Genomic DNA, 21090 nt, shown 5'->3' on the forward strand with positions numbered 1-21090 from the left:
AATTCGATACTGAGTTCGCCAGAACAAGTGAAATGGTAGTAAACTAAAAACAGACGCATATGGTCGCCGTAGATTCATTAGAAAGTGAAAAAATATGCAGAGGATGAAACACTCTACCTGCCTATTACTTGGGAAACCATAGTTGGCTAGGTATTTTTCGTCCTTTCTTTCTTTTCAGCACATCCCACCTTGAAGCCATAAAAATTTATTTTTAATTGTGATTTTTTGTATTTTGATTTATTTTATGAATATTGTGTTGAATGGAATAAAATTATTGATTGATTGATTGAAAAGCAGTCTTAAGATGACTAGAACTCACCTATGAAATGATTTTATTCAGATATTATTTTCACTCACCCGGTACATTTTAATCATTACTACACATTTATTAGTATACCTAGAAACTTCATAGGAGTACTGTAAATGTTTGCAGAGACATACATTGTAACTGATAAATGCAAAACTCATTTATTACAAAAATTAACTTAGAGTAAAAATGAAATTGTACTGTAACGAGAGTAAGACAAAAATGGTAATGAGATTCTTTCGAAGTCTTTTGAACAAAAACAGTCTTTTTAGCATATATGCTAGAGATTCGAAACCTCACTCTTCAAGAGCTACAGATGCGCGTCCAAAAATAACAGCTTGCTCTTTATTTCCCTGCACACAAAAATAAACTATTACGATTCATACACTGTTATAATAAAGTTGTATGTAAAACAGCTCAAACTTAAACATACCACTCAGTAGTACATGCACATATCTATCATAAGGTCTCTACATATATGGCTGTACAAGTAAAAGTAACATAGATAAAATTCTAAAACAGCAAAAACGAGCAATAAGAATAAATTATGCTTAACCTCAATAGAACTGATTCTGTAAAAATAGCTTTCTCTGACCTGGGAATTTTCACAATATATGGACAATACATATATTGAAGAATGTTAAGTGACACATAAACTAGCTACATTTGGACTGTTGTATAAATTAGAATTGGAACCGTTTTGGGCTTATAAGCCTGTGGTACTTTTCTGTACGTTGTGTAATTCTCATTGATTGAATAAATAAATGAATAAATTATGTTATAGTCTTTTTCAAAATATTTGATGACACAAACTTGAGAAATAACACTCACGGTTATAATACAAGGTTTGGTCGTATAATAGAGAGGCACAGATTAGATCTTTTTACGAAAAACCATATACAGAGGTAAGAAGTGTTTTGTAAAGTTACCAAGCAGTCTCCAAATATTAGAAGATCCAAGAATGTTTACAAAGAATTTAAAGGAATATCTGATCAAATTATCGCTGTATTCTTTTCAAGAGTTTAACATTGATTTTTGACGATACGTTTTTGTCTATATATACTAGGCTAGCCTAGTTATTTATATTTATATTGTAATTTATTGACACTGTTCTAATGTATTACCTATTTATGATTTTCCCAGGACCATTCTCCAGATTGGTATTTATTTCTTCGATCTCCTCATCGAGAGATACATCTGATGAATAAAGACTTTTTCTATTCTATTCTAAACTTTTGATGATTGCAAATATATAAATTAGTAGCTATAGTCAATCATTAGCTATTTGCGCAAAAGCGGCATTGCCAAATGAGATAGAATTTGGTCATCTTTCAAGTTTGGCAAAATATTATATCAGTTACACACTATAATTTTCCTGATCTGTCTTAAACGCTTTGATAAAATTTCAACTGATATTATTTGACAACTGCACAACCACCAATTTATAACAATATATTAGTTTTTATAACAATTATAATAGTGTTATAAGTACAAAACATGAAAAAAAATAACCACAATCAATTTGAAAGAACTCACTCTCCACTCCCCACTCACAGACTCAAGTCTTTGTGGAGAGTATTCACTGTTAAATGTGTAAATGAATTTATATTATTAAATTCACATAAACATTATATTCACATATAAACATTAAATTCACGTATAATTTATAGTATGTTTTTCTGGATAAAAAGCTATTTAATATAATATGTTTAAAAGAATTTCAAGTCGAAGACGTTTCGTCCAATTGCCTTTTAAGGCTGTGCAAAGGCTAAAAATAAACTTTCTACTCGTGATATTTTTCAAAGTTTTTCGATTTGTATATCATCAAGCTATCAAAATGAAAACGTTTTCTCAGGAAAAAAAATTTTTTCTGATCATTACTCTTTGAGATATGAGCGCCTAAAGATTAAATTTTTGGGACAGAACATTTCAAATTCGGTAAGAGATAAATCCATGAGATTTAGAGGATAGATTCTTCATGGTATTGTTGATCTAGTAAAACAAACATTTTCTGAAGATATCAATTTTTGAAAAAGTTATTCAATTTACCAAAAATAACTCAACTAAAAGTTATTTTTAGTAACTTGAATAACTATCTTAAAAATTGATATTTTCAGAAAATTTTTGTTTTACTAGATCATTTTATTTTTAGCCTTTGCACAGCCTTAATCATTTAATAGGGTGCAAACATGGTGGAGTGGCGAATGAAGCTTCAAGATTGACACCCGGTTGCTCAAAAGTCTGTTAACTTTTAATCCTTCCTATAAATACTAGATTCCTAGGTATCTCGTGTGTGTAAAATGAATGAATAAATTTAAAATTGAATCCTGATTAAATGCCACGAGAACCCATTACAGAAGCCTTCTTTTCAAAAAAAACTCTTAATGGTCCTCTTGTAATTTTATCATGGATGAATTTGACAGGCTTTTTGCAAACGGGCCTAAGAATTTTGAAAGTAACGCAAGTAACGAGTGATTATAAAAGAACTTTACAACTTTGAAATCACATAAATATTTATTGAAATTAATTACATAATTGTGAAAGGTTTAATTTTGTTACAAAACACTTCAAGTTTAAGGTGTGGGTGTTATTTTGGTTGGATGTGACAACCACCAAGGAGATGAGAGAAGAACAAAGAGAAGAAAATATATATTGTGAAAGAGAGACAAGAATGGTGTGAGTCAGAATGAGATTAGGATGCGGGAAGGAGATGTTCGAGTGAGAAAGATAATTTGCGATTAGGTTTACGCATACCATAATGTAACATACATCCAACCGATAATTGATTTCTTGCCACACTCTTTCCAGCATATCAGGCGTAACTTGTGAACTTGTGCAACCGCAGAGATCCGAATGTGATCCGATTCATTAAGATTGTCTGGAAGAGGCGGAACATAAACCTAATCCTTATGAAACCCCACAGGAAGAAATCCGTTGGTGTTAAATCCGGTGAGCGAGGTGGCCATGTAATTGGCACTGTATGGTAAATCCAGCGAAGTTTAAAGCGAATGTCTAGAAAATCCCAAACTTCTCCGTGGAAATGAGGTGGTGCACCGTCATGATGAACAAGATGAACAAGTGCCCTTTTACTTTCAGCATGACGGTGCACCACCTCATTTCCACGGAGAAGTTTGGGATTTTCTAGAAATTCGCTTCCAACTTCGCTGGATTTACCATGCAGGGCCAATTGCATGGCCACCTCGCTCACTGGATTTAACACCAATGGATTTCTTCCTGTGGGGTTCCGCCTCTACCAGACAATCTTAATGACCTCCGAAATCGGATCACATTCAGATCGCTGCGGTTGCACAAGTTCACAAGTTACGCCTGATACGCTGGTACGAGTGTGGCAAGAAATCAATTATCGGTGGGATGTATGTTGCATTACCAATGGCTGTCATCCAACCAAAACAACACCCACACCTTAAACTTGAAGTGTTTTGTAACAAAATGACACCTTTCTCAATTCTGTAAGTAATTTCAATAAATATTTATGTGCTTTCAAAGTTTCAAAGTCTTTTTAATCACCCTGTTATTGAAGTGGATTGAAACATACAGTTCCACTATTCGCCACCAGAATGCGTCCCATGAATGAATGAATGCATTAAATTGAATACTCTCAAAGCTGCCTTCACTGCTCCACTATATTTGCACCCATTGTGAGGCAATTTATTCCTTTCAATTCAGCCTCAGATCTCAGATTGATGACTGAAGCTCAGATGTAGGTTATAGAATAAGTAGTTATAGAATAAGTTTAATCTTTTCTCCATAGTATAATGCTGTATGTCCAGCTTTTCAATAATTAATATTTCTTACATATTAAGAAAAAAAAAATCGTACTCTTGATAATTTCTACCTTGACTTCGCCTCGAACAAAAAATAATCATCATATTCGTACGCAAACACAGGTTTCCGTCACCGCACGAAAATAGTCCGATGGAAATATTGGAATATATGAGGTCCCCTCACTCCCCCCCCCCCACCAGCAACCATAGACGTTGCCAATTCGTCAGGTCTATTTTACAAATATTGATAAATTCTCATTCATCATCAGCTGTGGACAACATTGATCAACTCTTATTTAGAAACGATGCACTCGTCAGTTCCAATTTCCATCAGACTTTTTTCGTGCGGTTGACTATAGTAACATTATACAGTGGGTGAGAATAATAATATTCGTATACATACACAGGTTTCCGGTACTATAGTCAACCGCACGAAAATAGTCCTATCGAAATTGAAACAAATGAGTGCAACGATGTCAAATGAAAGTTACCAACGTTGTCCACAGCTGATTATAAATGCGAATTAAATTATTAATAAAAATTATTTCATAAAATTATTATTATTAGCGTATGGCTTTCAATGGTGGGGAGACCATTTCATAGTACCATAGAGAAACAATAGCGTAAGTAGGCTAGATATCCCATGGTATAGGGAATTTATGTCACAACTTTTACTGTTATCTCAAGCCGATTACTGTCGACTATTGTCAATTTTCACTGTTTTGTTGGGGCGATAGTGTATGAACGGCACAATTTGAGAGACTACCAGCGTCACACAGCCGCATAGGAAAGAACTACGTGAACTATCGGCTTAGGTTAACAGTAAAAGTTACATAAACGCCCTATACCATGGGATATCTACTTATGCTATCGTTTTTCTATGATAGTACTCTTTCAATTTTAAAACTTTTAGGGCCGTTTGCAAAGTGCCAGTTTAAACTAAATTTCATCTTAAGCTGGATTAAATCTATATCAAGTATAATTTGTTATAATGTGATTCATTCCAAGTTTAAGCCTACAGCTGATTGAATTCAGTTTAAGCTGTCACTGTGCAAACGGCCCTAGAAGAATGAATTGATATTTTTATAATATTAACCTATTATAATAAAAATTAATATAATAATATGATATTAAAATTGATATTTACCTGACGAATTGGCAACGTATATGGGTGCGGGGGGCTGAGAAGGCATTCAGCCGTTCGAATTTCCATCAGACTATTTTCGTGCGGTTGAAGTAATACAGTATATTATAAAATGACTTACCATAGCATTGTAAAAGGTAAATAGAGAGTAATGCGCCCAAAAAGAATGTGGCGCCTCTTGTAATGCCAGAGACCCAAGCATCAGAGCTTCCTTCTCATAACCCAACCTTCAAACAAAATAAAAAATATTTACTAAAATATTTGACCTAATAAACAATATTAAGCTTGTTAATATTGAACAATATCGTTAGTAGATCGATATTTATCTAACATATAAACTATTCAAAGAAATGTTGCTTTTATTCTTTATTGATTGATACATTAAGAGTACATCATCAAAATAACAAAATATTTGAATCACTGTGTAGCAAATTATCCACATCACTCTATGGGATAAGAAGAATAAGGAGTATAGCAGATAAAAGCACTGCAATGATGGCCTATCATTCATTATTCGCTTCACACATCAGTTTTGGCATAATAGCCTGGGGAAGCGCACCGCACACATACATAGAACAAATACTGATATTACAAAAGAAATCAATAAGGATTATGAACTGTTTGCCATATGACGCTCACTGCAGGCCTTATTTCAGGAGGGACAGAGTCTTTACAGTAGTATCCCTCTATATCTACAAGACAATTCTATATATAAAAAAGTATGTAACGGTTAGGCCATGTAGACACAATATACATGAACACAATACAAGAGGAAAAAACGATTTCGACCTCCCATACAGTAGACTGTTGAAAACACAGAGACAGCCACATACACAGGGTTTCCGCTTTCATAATTGCCTGCCACACGATATAAAAAGTATAAAAGAGCCTAAACCATTTAAGCAAGCTCTAAAAAATACTTTTTAGACAATCCACTGAAGGAATTTCCAGTGAAGAGTGTAATTCAAAAGAAGCGACTTTCATTCGCTTCCTTGACGTGCCCCTCATCCTTGTGATGTAGGTGGTGAAATAAAAATGAAATGAAATGACAGAGAGAGAAAAAATAAGGCAACATATAGTCCGAAATAGATCTTGTGGGTTAATCTATTGACTAATATTCTACATCTTTGACTATAAGAGTACATCATCAAAACTGTAATGTATGTATTTAAATAGATAGTGCGAATTATATTCATTGAATGCAGCTCTCTCAAGCTTGAAGCTACCTTCGCCGCTCCACCACCATTTAATTTCAGTGAGCCCGTACTCAACCAAGAATTTCTTAATTGATTATTGATTTATTCTTTGATTTTATCATGACACTATTTAGATTGTATGAATGCAATCTAAAATATAATAAAGGAAATAACTGGCTTATACACGTACGGGATGAGAAAATTCACGAATGACGCATCTTCACTTAACTGATAAAGGCTGTGCAAAGGCTGAAAATAAACTTTCTTCTCGTGATAGTTTTCAAAGTTTTTCGATTTGTATATCATCAAGCTATCAAAATGAAAAAGGTTTCTCAGGGAAAATTTTTTTCTGATCATTACTTTTCGAGATATGAGCGCCTGAAGTTTGAATTTTTGGGACAGAACATTTCAAATTCGGTAAGAGATAAATCCATGAGATTTAGAGGATGGATTCTTCATGGTATTGTTAATCTAGTAAAATAAAAATTTTCTGAAATCATAAATTTATAAAAATTTATTAAATTTACCAAAAATAACTCAACTAAAAGTCATTTTTGGTTATTTTTAGTGAATTAAATAACTATCTTAAAAATTGATATTTTCAGAAAATTTTTGTTTTACTAGATCAAAAATACCATGAAGAATCTATCCTCTAAATCTCATGGATTTATCTCTTACCGAATTTGAAATGTTCTGTCCCAATAATTCAAATTTCAGGCGCTCATATCTCAAAAAGTAACGATCGAAAAAAATGTTTACCTGAGAAAACTTTTACATTTTTATAGCTTGATGATATACAAATCGAAAAACTTTGAAAAATATCACGAGTAGAAAGTTTATTTTTAGCCTTTGCACAGCCTTAACATGAAATTTTGCCTATAAGTTTTCAATTTACCGACGATGGTAGTAGGTCAATTAAAAATTCTTCAATATTTCAGTAGGTCAAGATTTTAATTTGACCCTCGCGGAGCACGGGTTATCTGCTAGTGAGATAATACGATAGATTCTACATGAAATTTGAAAAATATATGTATTGGAATTTGACCATGTTTCTAGCACCCTAAAGCATGAGCTTACCTGAAAAGCAGTATACCGGTGTTGTGGAGGGGGGCATCCCGGCTGTTGGGTGGCGCCGAACCGATCGCCATTTGCAGACAGGCCACGGTTTGGTCGGCATTGCCCACCAGTCGCCAGTACAGCGCCGCTATCCACGCAATTGTCCACGGCGGCATCTCCTGACAACATCATTCTCCCATCAATCAATCAATAATTCAATCAATCAATAGTTCAAGAAACAGTACGCGCACAGAGACAACTGTGACTTTGAAACGGCATTTAGGTAAGGTATGGTTCGGGGGGTAATATTCACGGCTTTGAAAAAACATCAGGCTTCAGAAACCCTAGATGGAGGATGCTCTCTAAACACAGAGATTCTACTGAATGATAAGAGTTGCAACGTATCACCAACAATGGAAAGCGCATGTTAAACAAATGTCAGCTGATAGGCTGTGTTGTCCTAAAAGGCCAAGACTCCAAATAACTCCTTGTGTATCTTTTCGGATGCAACACGTTGCTTTTGACAAGATACAAAAGAGCATGTGTTGCTTATGGAAAGATACATTAAAGCTCCTTGTGTATCTTTTCGGATGCAACACGTTGCTTTTGACAAGATACAAAAGAGCATGTGTTGCTTATGGAAAGATACATTAAAGCTCCTTGTGTATCTTTTCGGATGCATCACTTTGCTTTTGACAAGATACAAAAGAGCATGTTGTGTTGCTTATGGAAAGATATATTAAAGCTCCTTGTGTATTTTTTCAGTTGCAACACGTTGCTTTTGAGAATATAAAAAAGAGCATCTGTCGCTAATGGAAAGATACATTAAAGCTCCTTGTGAATCTTTACAGATGCAGCACTTTGCTTTCGAGAAGATACACAAAGAGTATCTGTTGCTTATGGAAGATACATTAAAACTACTTGTGTATCTTTTCGGATGCATCACTTTGCTTTTGACAAGATACAAAAGAGCATGTGTTGCTTATGGAAAGATACATTAAAGCTCCTTGTGAATCTTTACAGATGCAACACTTTGCTTTCGAGAAGATACACAAAGAGTATCTGTTGCTTATGGAAAGATACATTAAAGCTCCTTGTGTATCTTTTCGGATGCAACACGTTGCTTTCGAGAATATGAAAAAGAGCATCTGTCGCTAATGGAAAGATACATTAAAGCTCCTTGTGTATTTTTTCAGTTGCAAAACGTTGCTTTTGAGAATGTAAAAAAGAGCATCTGTCGCTAAAGGAAAGATACATTAAAGCTCCTTGTGAATCTTTACAGATGTTACACTTTGCTTTCGAGAAGATACACAAAGAGTATCTGTTGGTTATGGAAGATACATTAAAACTCCTTGTGTATCTTTTCGGATGCAACACTTTGCTTTTGACAAGATACAAAAGAGCATGTGTTGCTTATGGAAAGATACCTTAAAGCTCCTTGTGTATCTTTTCGAATGCAACACATTGCTTTCGACAAGATACAAAAGAGCAACTGTTGCTTATGAAAAGATACATTTTCAAAAATGTAGGATGTTTTTGAACGGGTAGTGGCGCTCCGCCGATAGGCAAAGATACAGGACCAGGACTGTACTATCAAATCAAATAAGAAACAGTATTATTGAACGAATCTTATTAGTTGAATAACAGTATTACTGACTAATAATTGATTCACCACTACTTCAATCCATTCTAACAAAACTGTTATCATAATTTACTATCGAATCAACTGAGAGTATTACTAAACGAACTGTATTCGTTCAGTAACAGAATTATTAGGCTTTTCTAACAGTATTATTGAAAGAGTCTTCTTTCAATCAAATGGGTAACTGCTTTCAATGGAACTGAATTGAATTAATGTCACCGAAGGCAGAATTTGTAAACTGTTTCTAGGAACTGTCTTTGCCAAGCACGCTCGAGTTGCATTGCAAAAAATAATAAGAACTAATCACAAGAACTAATCAGAATCGTAACTAAACTCACAGATTTCATTAAACTCACAGAACTGAAGCCTTTGCTATCTGTGTCTGGGCTATAATTTATTTCTTCAAATTATTTTTATTGAATTCTAATTGCGGTAAAAGATAGGGAAAAAGGAGTAGCCTACAATGTATTCAAACTAAAAAATCGAATGGGAACTAAGCCGATTAAATTTAATCCTCTCTGAGCTCCATGATTGGTACAGGAACTTCTCTACTCCACAAAGCAAGTCGCCGAACTTCTGGTGTTACCGTCAGCTCGTCTTTCGCTGTGATGACACAACAATGTATGCACAATGTGTGTACACACATGTTCATCAGGCATGTCCTACCGTTAGTGGCCAGCCTTAGAGATTCCTCTAAGAGAAGAGAATAGAGAAGCCACTCGATGGTGCTCCATGGGACTTGGGACATATCTTTTGGATATTTTACTATTTATAAAATTTGGGAGTGGAGCAGTTATGGGCTAGGCCTGTTGCTCTCGACCTGTCATATCTAAATGATTTGTAATTATATTGACATAGAGAAAAATAGCAAAAGAGGATATTCCGTGGTATAGGTAGTTTATGTCCCAAATTCCAACCCGATTTGTTAACTCAAGTCGACTATTATTACTGTTTTGGCCGAGTGAGATGTAAGAACAGCACAGTAAGAGAAACTACCAGCGTCATATATCTTCACAAAAAAAAAACTATAGTGAGGTCCACGTTATAATGCCAGTGGAGAAAGATAGGAGAACAACGTGGCCGATCCTCGGTTTTGTCAATGCCTTCTTTAAACGGTAGCTGATACAGGTTTGGTTTATTCATGTAATATTAACTATTCATTCTCGTTTAAAATAATCAATTATATTTTATTAAGCATAGTTTTATCAACTATGTGTAACACTAGTTCGCCTCTATGGTGCACATTGGGTAACACTAAATGGACTAGCAAATGATGGCGGCCAGACAAACTTATGTTCTCCTGACCGAAAACAACACAACATCTCAAAGAATTTGGAAATATACAGTGTATATCTAGGCATTTGAGACTCATGAGCTATATATTTGTTGTGTAACTGCCATACGCTAAATAAATATTAAGCAAGAAATGATATTTTTCAATAATTTCATAACTAATATGAATTAAATGTTGATTAATTATTAATTCCATATTGTTAAAAGACGATCTGGCAACAGAGCAAAGCGAGAAAGAGATAGCGCTATCCGCTTTGTTGAATTATAGACAATGATAGCAATACGATTGCTTATCAAACAATGCCATTATAACGTGGACCTCACTATAGGACTATCGGCTTGAGTTAACAATGAAAATTGGAACACAAACTCCCTATTCCATGGGATATCTTCTTGTTCTATCTTTCCTCTATGGTATTGATGAATAATTGCTCTCGACCTGTGATTGTGCTCTCGTCTTGATTAGTTATTATATTTTGCACCATTTTCTTTTTATTTTGTTTTAATGTGTATAGTTGTTGTTGTTGTTTGCATGTATTCGTTTTGTTAATCTCTGTATCAAACTTGTATGTGTGGGTAAAAATGAATTGAATTGAATTAAAAACTGATGAGCAAATCAATGAATGGGCAGTGTCTGATGAATCCTTGAACCACTGTTGGCCTCAAAATGTGATTTTTACCTGCAATGCAAATGCGAGATGAGCAGCCAAGTCGGAGATACTCGACGTTCTGCCGTTGAACAGTGAGAAGAGCAGCGACTTGAGACGTGGCTCAGGAGTCAGCGCCCCTCCGGCTGTCTTCAGTAGCAGATTCACAGTCAGCTGAGGCACTGACGTCACACTCCGACATACCGGCACCGCTCTACATACAATCACAACATATCATTCATAATTCCTTCTAGATTTTTACCTTTTAGATATTTTTCAGAATGTATGTTCAAAATGAGAGTAAAGCCCGGTCCAGACAATCAAGTTTAGCTTCAGTCTTTTGCTCAAGCAAAAGTCGGAGCATGTAAGTCGTTGCGTCTAGACGGTAAAACGGATGGGTCTTCAAGCTTAAGTCGTCAAACTTAAAATGTATCTGCCGGGAATTTTTTTCCATCAAACCGTCCGTCTTTTGCCTATCCACCAAAACCTAAATCGCGTAAAAATGGAGATAGAGAAATTGTGACTTCAGATTCGGATTCAGCGCCCTCAAATTAATAAAATGCCTCGCGAGTACTTGAAAATAAGCAAGTTTTTCTATCGATTTTATATAACGCTTTTTTTCTTTCTTGATTCTCATGATACTCTCAGAATTTGATGTTGATATTATGATTTTAGTTGTATCGACAATAATTATTAATATTAAAAATAATTATTAGCATTAGAATGCTCATAATTTGTTTTAAACAACTATGTTAATATCATTAAAAGCTTACCGAGTTGAAAGCAGACAAAATTCGGGAGAAAAAATAATAAGCTACATCGAGTTATCAATATTGCATGCCTCATTGCAATTAATAGACCACACGACAGCTGATTGTTTACCAAATTACAATGGGATATTAATTGCATGCAAGTAATAATCCACTCGACAGCTGATTTATGATGTCTATAGTCTGATTTTTACGGTAATATTGGCGTTCGAAAGAGACTTCTTTTACTTTTGTATTATCCTTAAAATGCAAAATTTCAAAAAACCTTGTATATACGTCGACGCGCAATTTAAAGAGAAACATAACATACCTGTCAAATTTCATGAAAATCTATAGCCGCGTTTCACCGTAAATGAGGAACATATAAACAAAATTATAAACATATTTTCAGATTCATCTTGCAATTCTCGAAGCAATGCAACTTGAGAAAATTTGTGTCTTTTTAACAACCAGTCCCTACTCCAACGTGAACGATGAACTCTACATTTCTTCATATTTTTTACACACAAAACAAAAGTGGCCAAGAGTACTAGCTCTTCCATAGTTGATGACGAACTGAACATGTGAGCACAAAAATAGGAAAACGGACGACATAAGACGGATGCGTGTGGACGCAATTTTACATCCGTCTTTTGCTTGAACCAAACGATCCGTCTTTTGCTTGAGCAAAACTCTGATGGTAAACTTGAGCGTCTGAACCCGGCTTAAGGATAATACGATGGAGGTTTCAAATTTGTTACAAGACATTTTTAGAATTTGCGCGTAGCCGTGGTTCGGCTCTACCCGAATCTTCCAAATTTTTTTGGTCCTAATTTTTATTATTATAAATTATTTTTTGAAGCAAGTTGTTTTCATTACGATTGAACTTGGATTTAATAACATTTTTTTTTCAATTATTTATCCATCTAACACAGATCATTCATTTTTAACACATAAGATAAATCCCTGGGCAAGACCGGGTAAAATGCTAGTAATATTATAAAGGAAAGAATTTGCTTAGACATGTACGGGATAGGAGTACATGACGCATTATCTCTTATGAACTAATCAACTTGCAATTTTTCATAACGATTATGAATATACCGAGGATGGATATAAATGCTTATTTTCATTGCTATTAATCGATTGATTCAAATTTATACAATTAAAACAAATGTATTCAATTTGTGATTTAAAGTTCAATTAGGCCCAACTATAAAAGCGCAACCAAACAGATATTTCTACAAGATTGTCTGGCAGAGGCGGAACATAAACCTTATCCTCAATGAAACCCCACAGGAATAAGTCCATCGGTGTTAAATCCTGTGAGCAAAGTGGTCATACAATTGGCCCTGCACAGCCAATTCAGCGAAGTTGAAAGCGAATGTCTAGAAATTCCCAAACTTCACCGTGGAAATAAGGTGGTGCACCGTCATTCTGAGCAAGATGAACAAGTGCCCTTTTACTTTCAGCATGACGGTGCACCAGGTCATTTCCACGGTGAAGTTTGGGAATTTCTAGACATTCGCTTTCAACTTCGCTGGATTGGCTGTGCAGGGCCAATTGTATGGCCATCTCGCTCACCGGATTTAACACCGATGGTCTTCTCCCTGTAGAGTTTCATTGAGGATAATGTTTATGTTCCGCCTCTACCAGACAATCTGAATGACCTCCGAAATCGGATCACATTCATATCGCTGCGATTGCACAAGTTACGCCTGATATGCTGGTACGAGTGTGGCAAGAAATCAATTATCAATGGGAAGTATGTTGCATTACCAACAGCTGTCACATCGAAGCAAAATGACACCCACACCTTAAACTTGAAGTGTATTGTAACAAAATTACACCTTTCTCAATTCTGTAGTTATTTCAATAAATATTTATGTGCTTTCAAAGTTGTAAAGTCCTCTGTCCACTATTGTGGATGTTCAGGACATGATAAAAATATAATCTAATCTAAGTCATTTTATAATAGCCCTGTATATTAAATCATGTCTGAATTAATTCAACACTAGATCTTAAAACAATTGCCATATAGAAATAAGTAAAAAATATTTATAAAATATACCCAGTAGATGAACTCATGATCCAAATTTGCTAAAAATTTCAAAAATGAAAACAATTTGAGTACACTTTAATGGTTCTTCACTTACCCAATTCGAGATGGGGTGAAGTTGGAAAAACGCCCCAGATGCAGCCATGCAGCCACAAGGGATGCTAAAACAAACAAAAAATTCATGTTGAATGATTCCCATATTGAAGAGGTGTTTCAAAGAGTCCGAGAGAGAGGTTGTCTACTGAAAGAAATAAAAAGGAGAAGAGCACAACTAGTAGGTCATATTCTTCGACATGAGGAACTAACATAAAGAATAATGGAGGGAATACGCGAGGAAGGCCAAGGCTGAAGCACACCGAACAATTAATTGAAGATGGATGTGAGATGTGCCAACTACAGAGACGTCAAAAGGATGGCGGATGACAGAGAGGCATGGAGAGTTGCTGCCAACCAGCCCAATGGCTGTTATCTAGAAAAAAATTCCCATATTATGATGAAAATACAGATGCATTGAGAATATTAAATATATTCCCTGACAGAGAACTTATCGCTTATTTATTATACAAGATGCGCCAGAGAAGCTCACTTATTTGAAAGGCCAATAAAAACAAAAGTACTCAAGTTATTGTTTTAATCTTTTTTTTATATGAGAGAGAATACAATATCCCAATTTTTGTACATGTATTTTTGTAAATTACATCAGTTCAATGGCCACCCTCATTCCACATACACTGATAAAGTCGATTTTTGAAATTTGTATCCACTCGTTGCAGTATATCAATTGGTATGTTGGCAACGGCGTCGCGAGGTGTGCTATGGTCCGTGGTCGATCGACATAAACCAGGGATTTCAAACAACCCGATAGAAAAAATTGCATGAGCCTCATCACTGAAAAAAATGACCGCGTCTTCAGACAGGTTGTCAATCACATGCATTTTGACGGGCAACAAAATCGCGTTCAGTTAATTATTGAACAGCCAATTTATAGGGATGAAATTGAAGGTCTTCATGGAAAATTCGTCGAACAGTGGAGTCAGAAATTGCCATAGCAGCTGCGTGTTTGCGAGCCGAACGCCGGGGAGAACGCACAACTGACTGCCTCACTCTTTCTATATTTTCTAGAGTTGTGATGATTCGTTGAAGTCCATTTCTGGGTTTAGCGACACTTCCACACTCCCGAAATGAGTTAACCCACGACAGAATCGAATTACGGCAAGGAACGGGTCTGTGAGGAGGAATTTCAAATCGAGCGCGGAAGACACGTTACGTAGCAACAACAAGTGATCAACTATTAGAAAAGAAGCTCTCAACTGCGAAGGCCCGCTGCTCTCTAGACCAAAGCATGATGGCTACTTACTTGAGGGAGGATAAACTTGGGAATTTCCTCCTACAGATGCGCCCCCTCCTGCCACTCTACACGACCAATTCACCGCGCGGGATTTTTTTTCAAATAGCTTAAGTAAGTTTCTCTGGCGCACCTTGAATTAAACATCAGGAATAGATTATTCACTAAAACACATTCATTTATATTTATAATATATTAATACAATTAATTATGGAATATCACTAGTACCCTTATTAGTGATTTCCTATAATTAAACATTCAAGTAGCTCTATTAAAATACTTTAAGTACCATTGAAATGACATGGTTAGAAGAAAATGTGAGCCCATGACTATTATTATAACTAGGCCTACTATTCAAGTAGCACAATACAAATACTTAATAATAATATTAAGTAAAATTGAAATTACAGGGATAGAATAACAATGGTGAATCAATAACTATTTCTTTTCCTAATTTAGATGATTAAAGTGCGAGATAAATTTCTTTTAACACGGCTCTTTCTCAAAGACGGAGAGGTCCGATGCTCTATCCTCCACTAATCTCTCCCACTACCTAGCAGCATTGTCCTTCTTTTTTGTCTGTGTGAGAGAGCTTTGTAACGCTTCGCTCCCCTCCACTGGCAATGTTCCAAAGTGATATGTTTGTGTATGTTACGGAGATGTGTTCATCACAAGAACCTGAAGCGAAATGACACGGCGCATCCAATTGTGCGCAGGATGTCCGTCTGTGACTATGCTACAAACTGTGGAGGGAGAATTGGGTTTCTCCTCTTCATGTTAAAAGTAATTTATCTTGCACATTAGGTTGTTTGAAAAAGGTTAAATTCACTTTTCACATTATACAGGCTACGGCAGCGAAACTTCATTTTTTTTAAATGTGAATAAACTCTTTGTATGGATCAGAAAGTTTGTATTTATTTTATTTAATGTAGACACATAATATAAAGATTTGTTTCAATTAGTTTTGAATATCAAATCAGGTAGGTGACGTCCCCCATTCTCCATACATCAAGTATGGAGAATAACCTACCGAACCTAACCTAACCTAACCTAACCTACCTAACCTAACCGAATTCTGGCGTTTGTCACGACTCCTGCCAGCATTACACTCGTAATTTTAGCAATTTCTTCCCTGATATTGGTTTTCAAATCTTGTAGGGTCCTTGAAAGGTTCACATAAACAAGACATTTCAAAAACCCCCATACAGAAAAATCACAAGGGCTCAAATCGGGAGATCGGGCTGGCTACTCCACATCGCTCCCAATTGAGATGAGGCGTCCTAGAAAGTGTTCCCTCAATTGAAGTCAAGTTCAGAGAGGTAATCTGAATATCAAGAAATTGTCCAAGTATTTTTATTTTTCATTCTGATTTGTCTAAATAACCTAAAAGATTATGTTCAATTATTTGGGAAGTTGAGTTTATACTTTTTTATTCTTTCAAATGACAATAAGATGATATTATTATAAATAATGTTTTAATTATTGAATAATGAAAAGTTTTTTGATCAGCTGTTTTTTGATCACCTTTCTTAGTTCCATGTTAGCGGCTGGAAAGGGTACTCTTTCCGGCCTAGGCCGGAAAAGAAACCTGTTTCTTACGTCAGGCGAGAGTCGTCTGCAAACAAGGTTTTTCAGATCTTAGGGACTGGAAAACAGCTGCTTTTTGAGCAGTGTGGCGAAAAAGTTACTTCGGAATGCGCGCTGGGTTGTGATCCCAGAACATCCACTCGAAAAATAACTCTCAACGGCAAATGCACGCTTCTCATTGTTCCAATGCATGATGGCGACTGAACATGTCGGGAAGAAAACTTATGGTCTGGCCTCTCTAACGAGACCAAATTTTCTCTACTACGACAGCTGACTAAATGGCGATCACTTTGAATAAGGAAGTTTCGCTGTTGTGTTAAACACAATTTACAGTAAAAAATATCAAATAATAACCAGGAAAAGGGAAGTATAATAGATAATAATTATTGAATCAAACTTACTAAGAAGTTGCGGAGTTGTCGATTCAAGCCAACTTCCATCTTCACCAAGTTCAAGAGCCCTTAAAGACTGAAACAATAATAAGATTACATTCAAATATTTATTCAATCATTCCGAATTACACAACTTTCAGAAGAAATACCACAGGCTTACGCCCAAAACGGTTCCAATTCTAATTTATACAACAGCACAAATGTGGCTAGGTTATGTGTCACTTCCACATTTTTACACTCCTATTTACAAATCACAACAAATATCCAGATAAAAACGCGCACTAGCACGGCCAAGACGAGTGGACCAGTGCTGGTCTGGAACAGCACGACCACGACCACAACCTCGACCAAGACCAACACAGTTTTTGTAACTAAACTTTGCATAGATGGGGCGGAGCTAACTTTGCATAGATGGGGCGGAGCTAACTTTGCATAGATGGGGCGGAGCTCCTGAAATTTTTACAGATATGGGACTTGTGGCAGTTGATAGAGCTTATCGGTGGCTATTTTAGGTATAACTTTAATCAAAATCGTTGGAGCCGTTTTTGAGAAAATCGGGATAAACACTGTTTTTGATAACATTTCTCCATTTTTAACCGCCATCTTGAATTGCATTTGATCGAAATTGTTCGTGTCGGATCCTTATATTGTAAGGACCTTAAGTACCAAATTTCAAGTTATTCCGTTAATTGGGAGATGAGATACACACACACACAAACACAAACCACCTGAATCCAAAAAACCACTTTTTTGGACTCAGGGGACCTTGAAACGTATAGAAATTTAGAAATTGGGGTACCTTAATTTTTTTCGGAAAGCTTTTCGGAATACTTTCCTTACCTATGGTAATAGGGCAAGGAAATTAAAACAACAGTCCTGGTCGCAGACTGGCCTTAGGCAGTGCACGTTGTTCCATAACAGCTGATGGAAGCCTGGCCGCAACGTCAAGCCGGTCTCGCGCTTGGTCAGTGCGACCAAAGCGTACTGCTGTGCGTCTGTCTTGCGCCTGTCGTGTCTTGAATTCACTTTTGGATTTTTCAGATATGAATAATTATTATTTCATTAATTTCGATATATTTATAAGCAGAAGCATAGAGAAACAATAGCTGGAGTAGATATCCCATGGTATAGGGCGTTTATGTCGCAACTTTTACTGTTATCTCAAGCCGATTACTGTCGATTTTTACTGTTTTGACCGGGTAAGAGTGTATGAACGGCACAATATGAGAGACTACCAGCGTCATAAAGCTTCACGGGAAAGAACTACGTGGACTATCAACTTGAGATAACAGTAAAAGTTGCGACATAAACGCCCTATAACATGGGATATCTACTTATGCTATTGTTTCTCTATGGCAGAAGTCAATCATTTATAACTGGAATTTATAAGGATTGAAAACAATATTATACTAATGTTTAGTAAACTATTATAATAATTTGATCATAATAAATAGAATAAAAGGTATGTTCAAGACCAAGCTTTCTTACTCTGCAAAGCAAAAGAGCAATATCTGAACGATATCTGAGCTATTTTCGCTCTGTTCTCAGTTGCACTCTTGATTCCAAAATTTTTTTAATTATTACATACATTTTTTTGAGCAAACGCGAGCCAAACTATTCAACTATTTCAAGGCGCTGAATCCGAATCTGGAATTAGAATTCTCCTAACTCCATTTTTACGTGATTTAGGTTTTTGATGATTGATTGATTAGCTGCCTTTATTAAAAACCTAGGAGGGCGAAGTTAGGGCGCAGCCGGCCCTCTCTTACACTTAACCCTCCAATACAATTCTAAGTAAAACTAAAACACTGTACAACAAAGATTATAAGATAAAATAAAACAATTTACAAAATAATAAAATTTCCAAATAGCGAATGAAAGAAAGAAAAAAAAAACAAAATTTCTTTCTAATTTGAATCAGTGAAAAGAATACAATAAGGAAAAAGAGAAAACTGAAAAGTGAGAACGGAAGAAACGTTAGTTCAAAATCCATAGATCATTTCGATAGAAGTAGAAAAGAAGAAAGAGAGGAATAAATTAAAGAAGGAAGAAAGGACACACACACACACACACACACACATACACAAACACACACACCAACACTCACGTTAAGATTCAGTGAACATTCCAGCCGAGTCCACCACCTCTGATCCACCGCAAGACAGCCGCACCGAACCGATGATGTCCCTCAACAAGCCTTAGCTCAGCAGGCAGAGAATTCCACAAACTACAGGCTGTCACTAGGAACGACTTGTTGTACATAACAGTCCTATGTGTTGGGACAGCCAGCAGATGGGATCCATGCCGCGTTCCTCCACGACCAAAGTCACCCAAGTAACGGTACTCTACTGCCAGATACTTAGGGGTTTTAGTTTTCAATATCTTATAGAGGAAGCACAAAGCATGATGTGATCTACTCTCACGCAGCTTCATAAGTTCAAGTCTGTTAAAGTATTCAGTTAATGGTCGTCACGTCTCAGGTTAAAGATAAAGCGAACACAGTAATTATGTGCACGCTGCATCCTCTGCAGAAGTTGAACTGTCATGTCAAGAGTCACAATGTCACAGTAGTTGAAGATCGGGAAGATCAGAGTCTTGACCAACATAACCTTCGTTGAAAAGGGAATGAAGTCAGAGATCCTCTTCAATGTCATAATCCCCCCAATGACCCTGTTACAAGTCTGAGTCACGTGGCTGGTCCAGTCAAGAGTCATTGTCATTGTAAGTCCTAGATTTTTCACATCAGAACTGTATTGCAATTGTATGTTATTTAATTTTATAAATGGTCCGTTAGTTATGTCAAGTGTGTTTAAAAGTCTTGAATAACCTATGACTATTGATTTTGATTTAGTCTCGTTAATTTTCAGTCCATTATTCTCAGTCCATCGTACCAAACGAGTCAAGTCAGCGTTGACTTCATCAACTGTGACGTCAAAGTCATTTTTCTTGCAGTGCCGGTATACTTGCAAGTCGTCGGCATACAGGTGATGTCTGGTTGTGAGTAGAGTGCTTGTCACGTCATTTATGTAGATGCTGAACAGCAGAGGACCCAATACCGAACCCTGAGGAGCTCCTCTGTTCACTTCACGCCACCGTGAAGAGGCATCCCCGACTCTCACACACTGACACCGACTCTGAAGATAGGACCTCACCCATGCCACAGTGGAGTTGGAAAAACCTAAGTTTCTGAGTTTATAGAGTAAAGTGGGATGGAAAATGCTATCGAATGCCTTACTAAAATCTATTAGGACTAGAACTGTTAGCTCTCTACCATCCATAGCCCTACGAATGTCGTCAGTGACTCTCAGGAGTGCAGAGGTGGTGCTATGACCACTACGGAACCCCGATTGAAAGTCACCAATCAATCCAGAACCATGGATGAATGAGCTTAATTGAGAGTGAACGATAAAGATGAGAGATCTTTATCGAATGCCTGAAGAAAATCGCTCCCAGAGCGATTTGAAAACATCCGCATGCGAGCAGAGTTTTCTTGGAAAGTCGGCTAGCAGATACACAGATGTCGGTATGAACACCCGCATTGTTTAAGCCTGCGACAGATCTTTTTTAATCCATCCATCCACAGACTCTGCAGAGCAGCAGATTTTGGTCTGAACATTACTTAATTAAGTTACTACTTTTCTTTATAAGTAGAAGCCAATCATTTATAACTGTAATGGATTATAGAAACAAAAATTTTCAATTCTTATCCGGCTAAGATATCTAAAAATAATGTTATTTCTTTCCCAAACAAATTCCTAAATTATTCTCCTATTTTGACAGAAATTTTATCATAGTCCTCACCTTTTCCCAATCCGTTGCATCTTTATTCGAGCAGGCATACTCTGTGAAACAAGTTTTGAATAAAATACCAAATTATAGTCAAATATT

General features: G+C 36.2%; 1 protein-coding gene across 2 annotated transcripts in view; it reads right to left on the bottom strand.

Moving 5' to 3' along the window:
* Positions 1–299: 299 nt before the first annotated feature.
* LOC111057128 (tetratricopeptide repeat protein 17) overlaps positions 300–21090 on the bottom strand; it is a 69230-nt gene continuing 48439 nt past the window's right edge. The window contains exons 11-17 of one of the 2 annotated variants that reach the window (XM_039424837.1): positions 21004–21044; positions 17212–17278; positions 13976–14039; positions 11104–11284; positions 7510–7667; positions 5358–5463; positions 300–660 (exon numbers count right to left, since the gene is read on the bottom strand). In XM_039424837.1, coding sequence (XP_039280771.1) covers positions 604–660; positions 5358–5463; positions 7510–7667; positions 11104–11284; positions 13976–14039; positions 17212–17278; positions 21004–21044 — 674 coding nt within the window. In that variant the 3' untranslated portion in view covers positions 300–603. The remainder of the gene's footprint in view (positions 661–5357; positions 5464–7509; positions 7668–11103; positions 11285–13975; positions 14040–17211; positions 17279–21003; positions 21045–21090) is intronic. The other variant, XM_039424838.1, reaches the window with a different exon arrangement.

The sequence above is a fragment of the Nilaparvata lugens genome, chromosome 3 (assembly GCF_014356525.2).
Source record: "Nilaparvata lugens isolate BPH chromosome 3, ASM1435652v1, whole genome shotgun sequence".
NCBI lineage: Eukaryota > Metazoa > Arthropoda > Insecta > Hemiptera > Delphacidae > Nilaparvata > Nilaparvata lugens.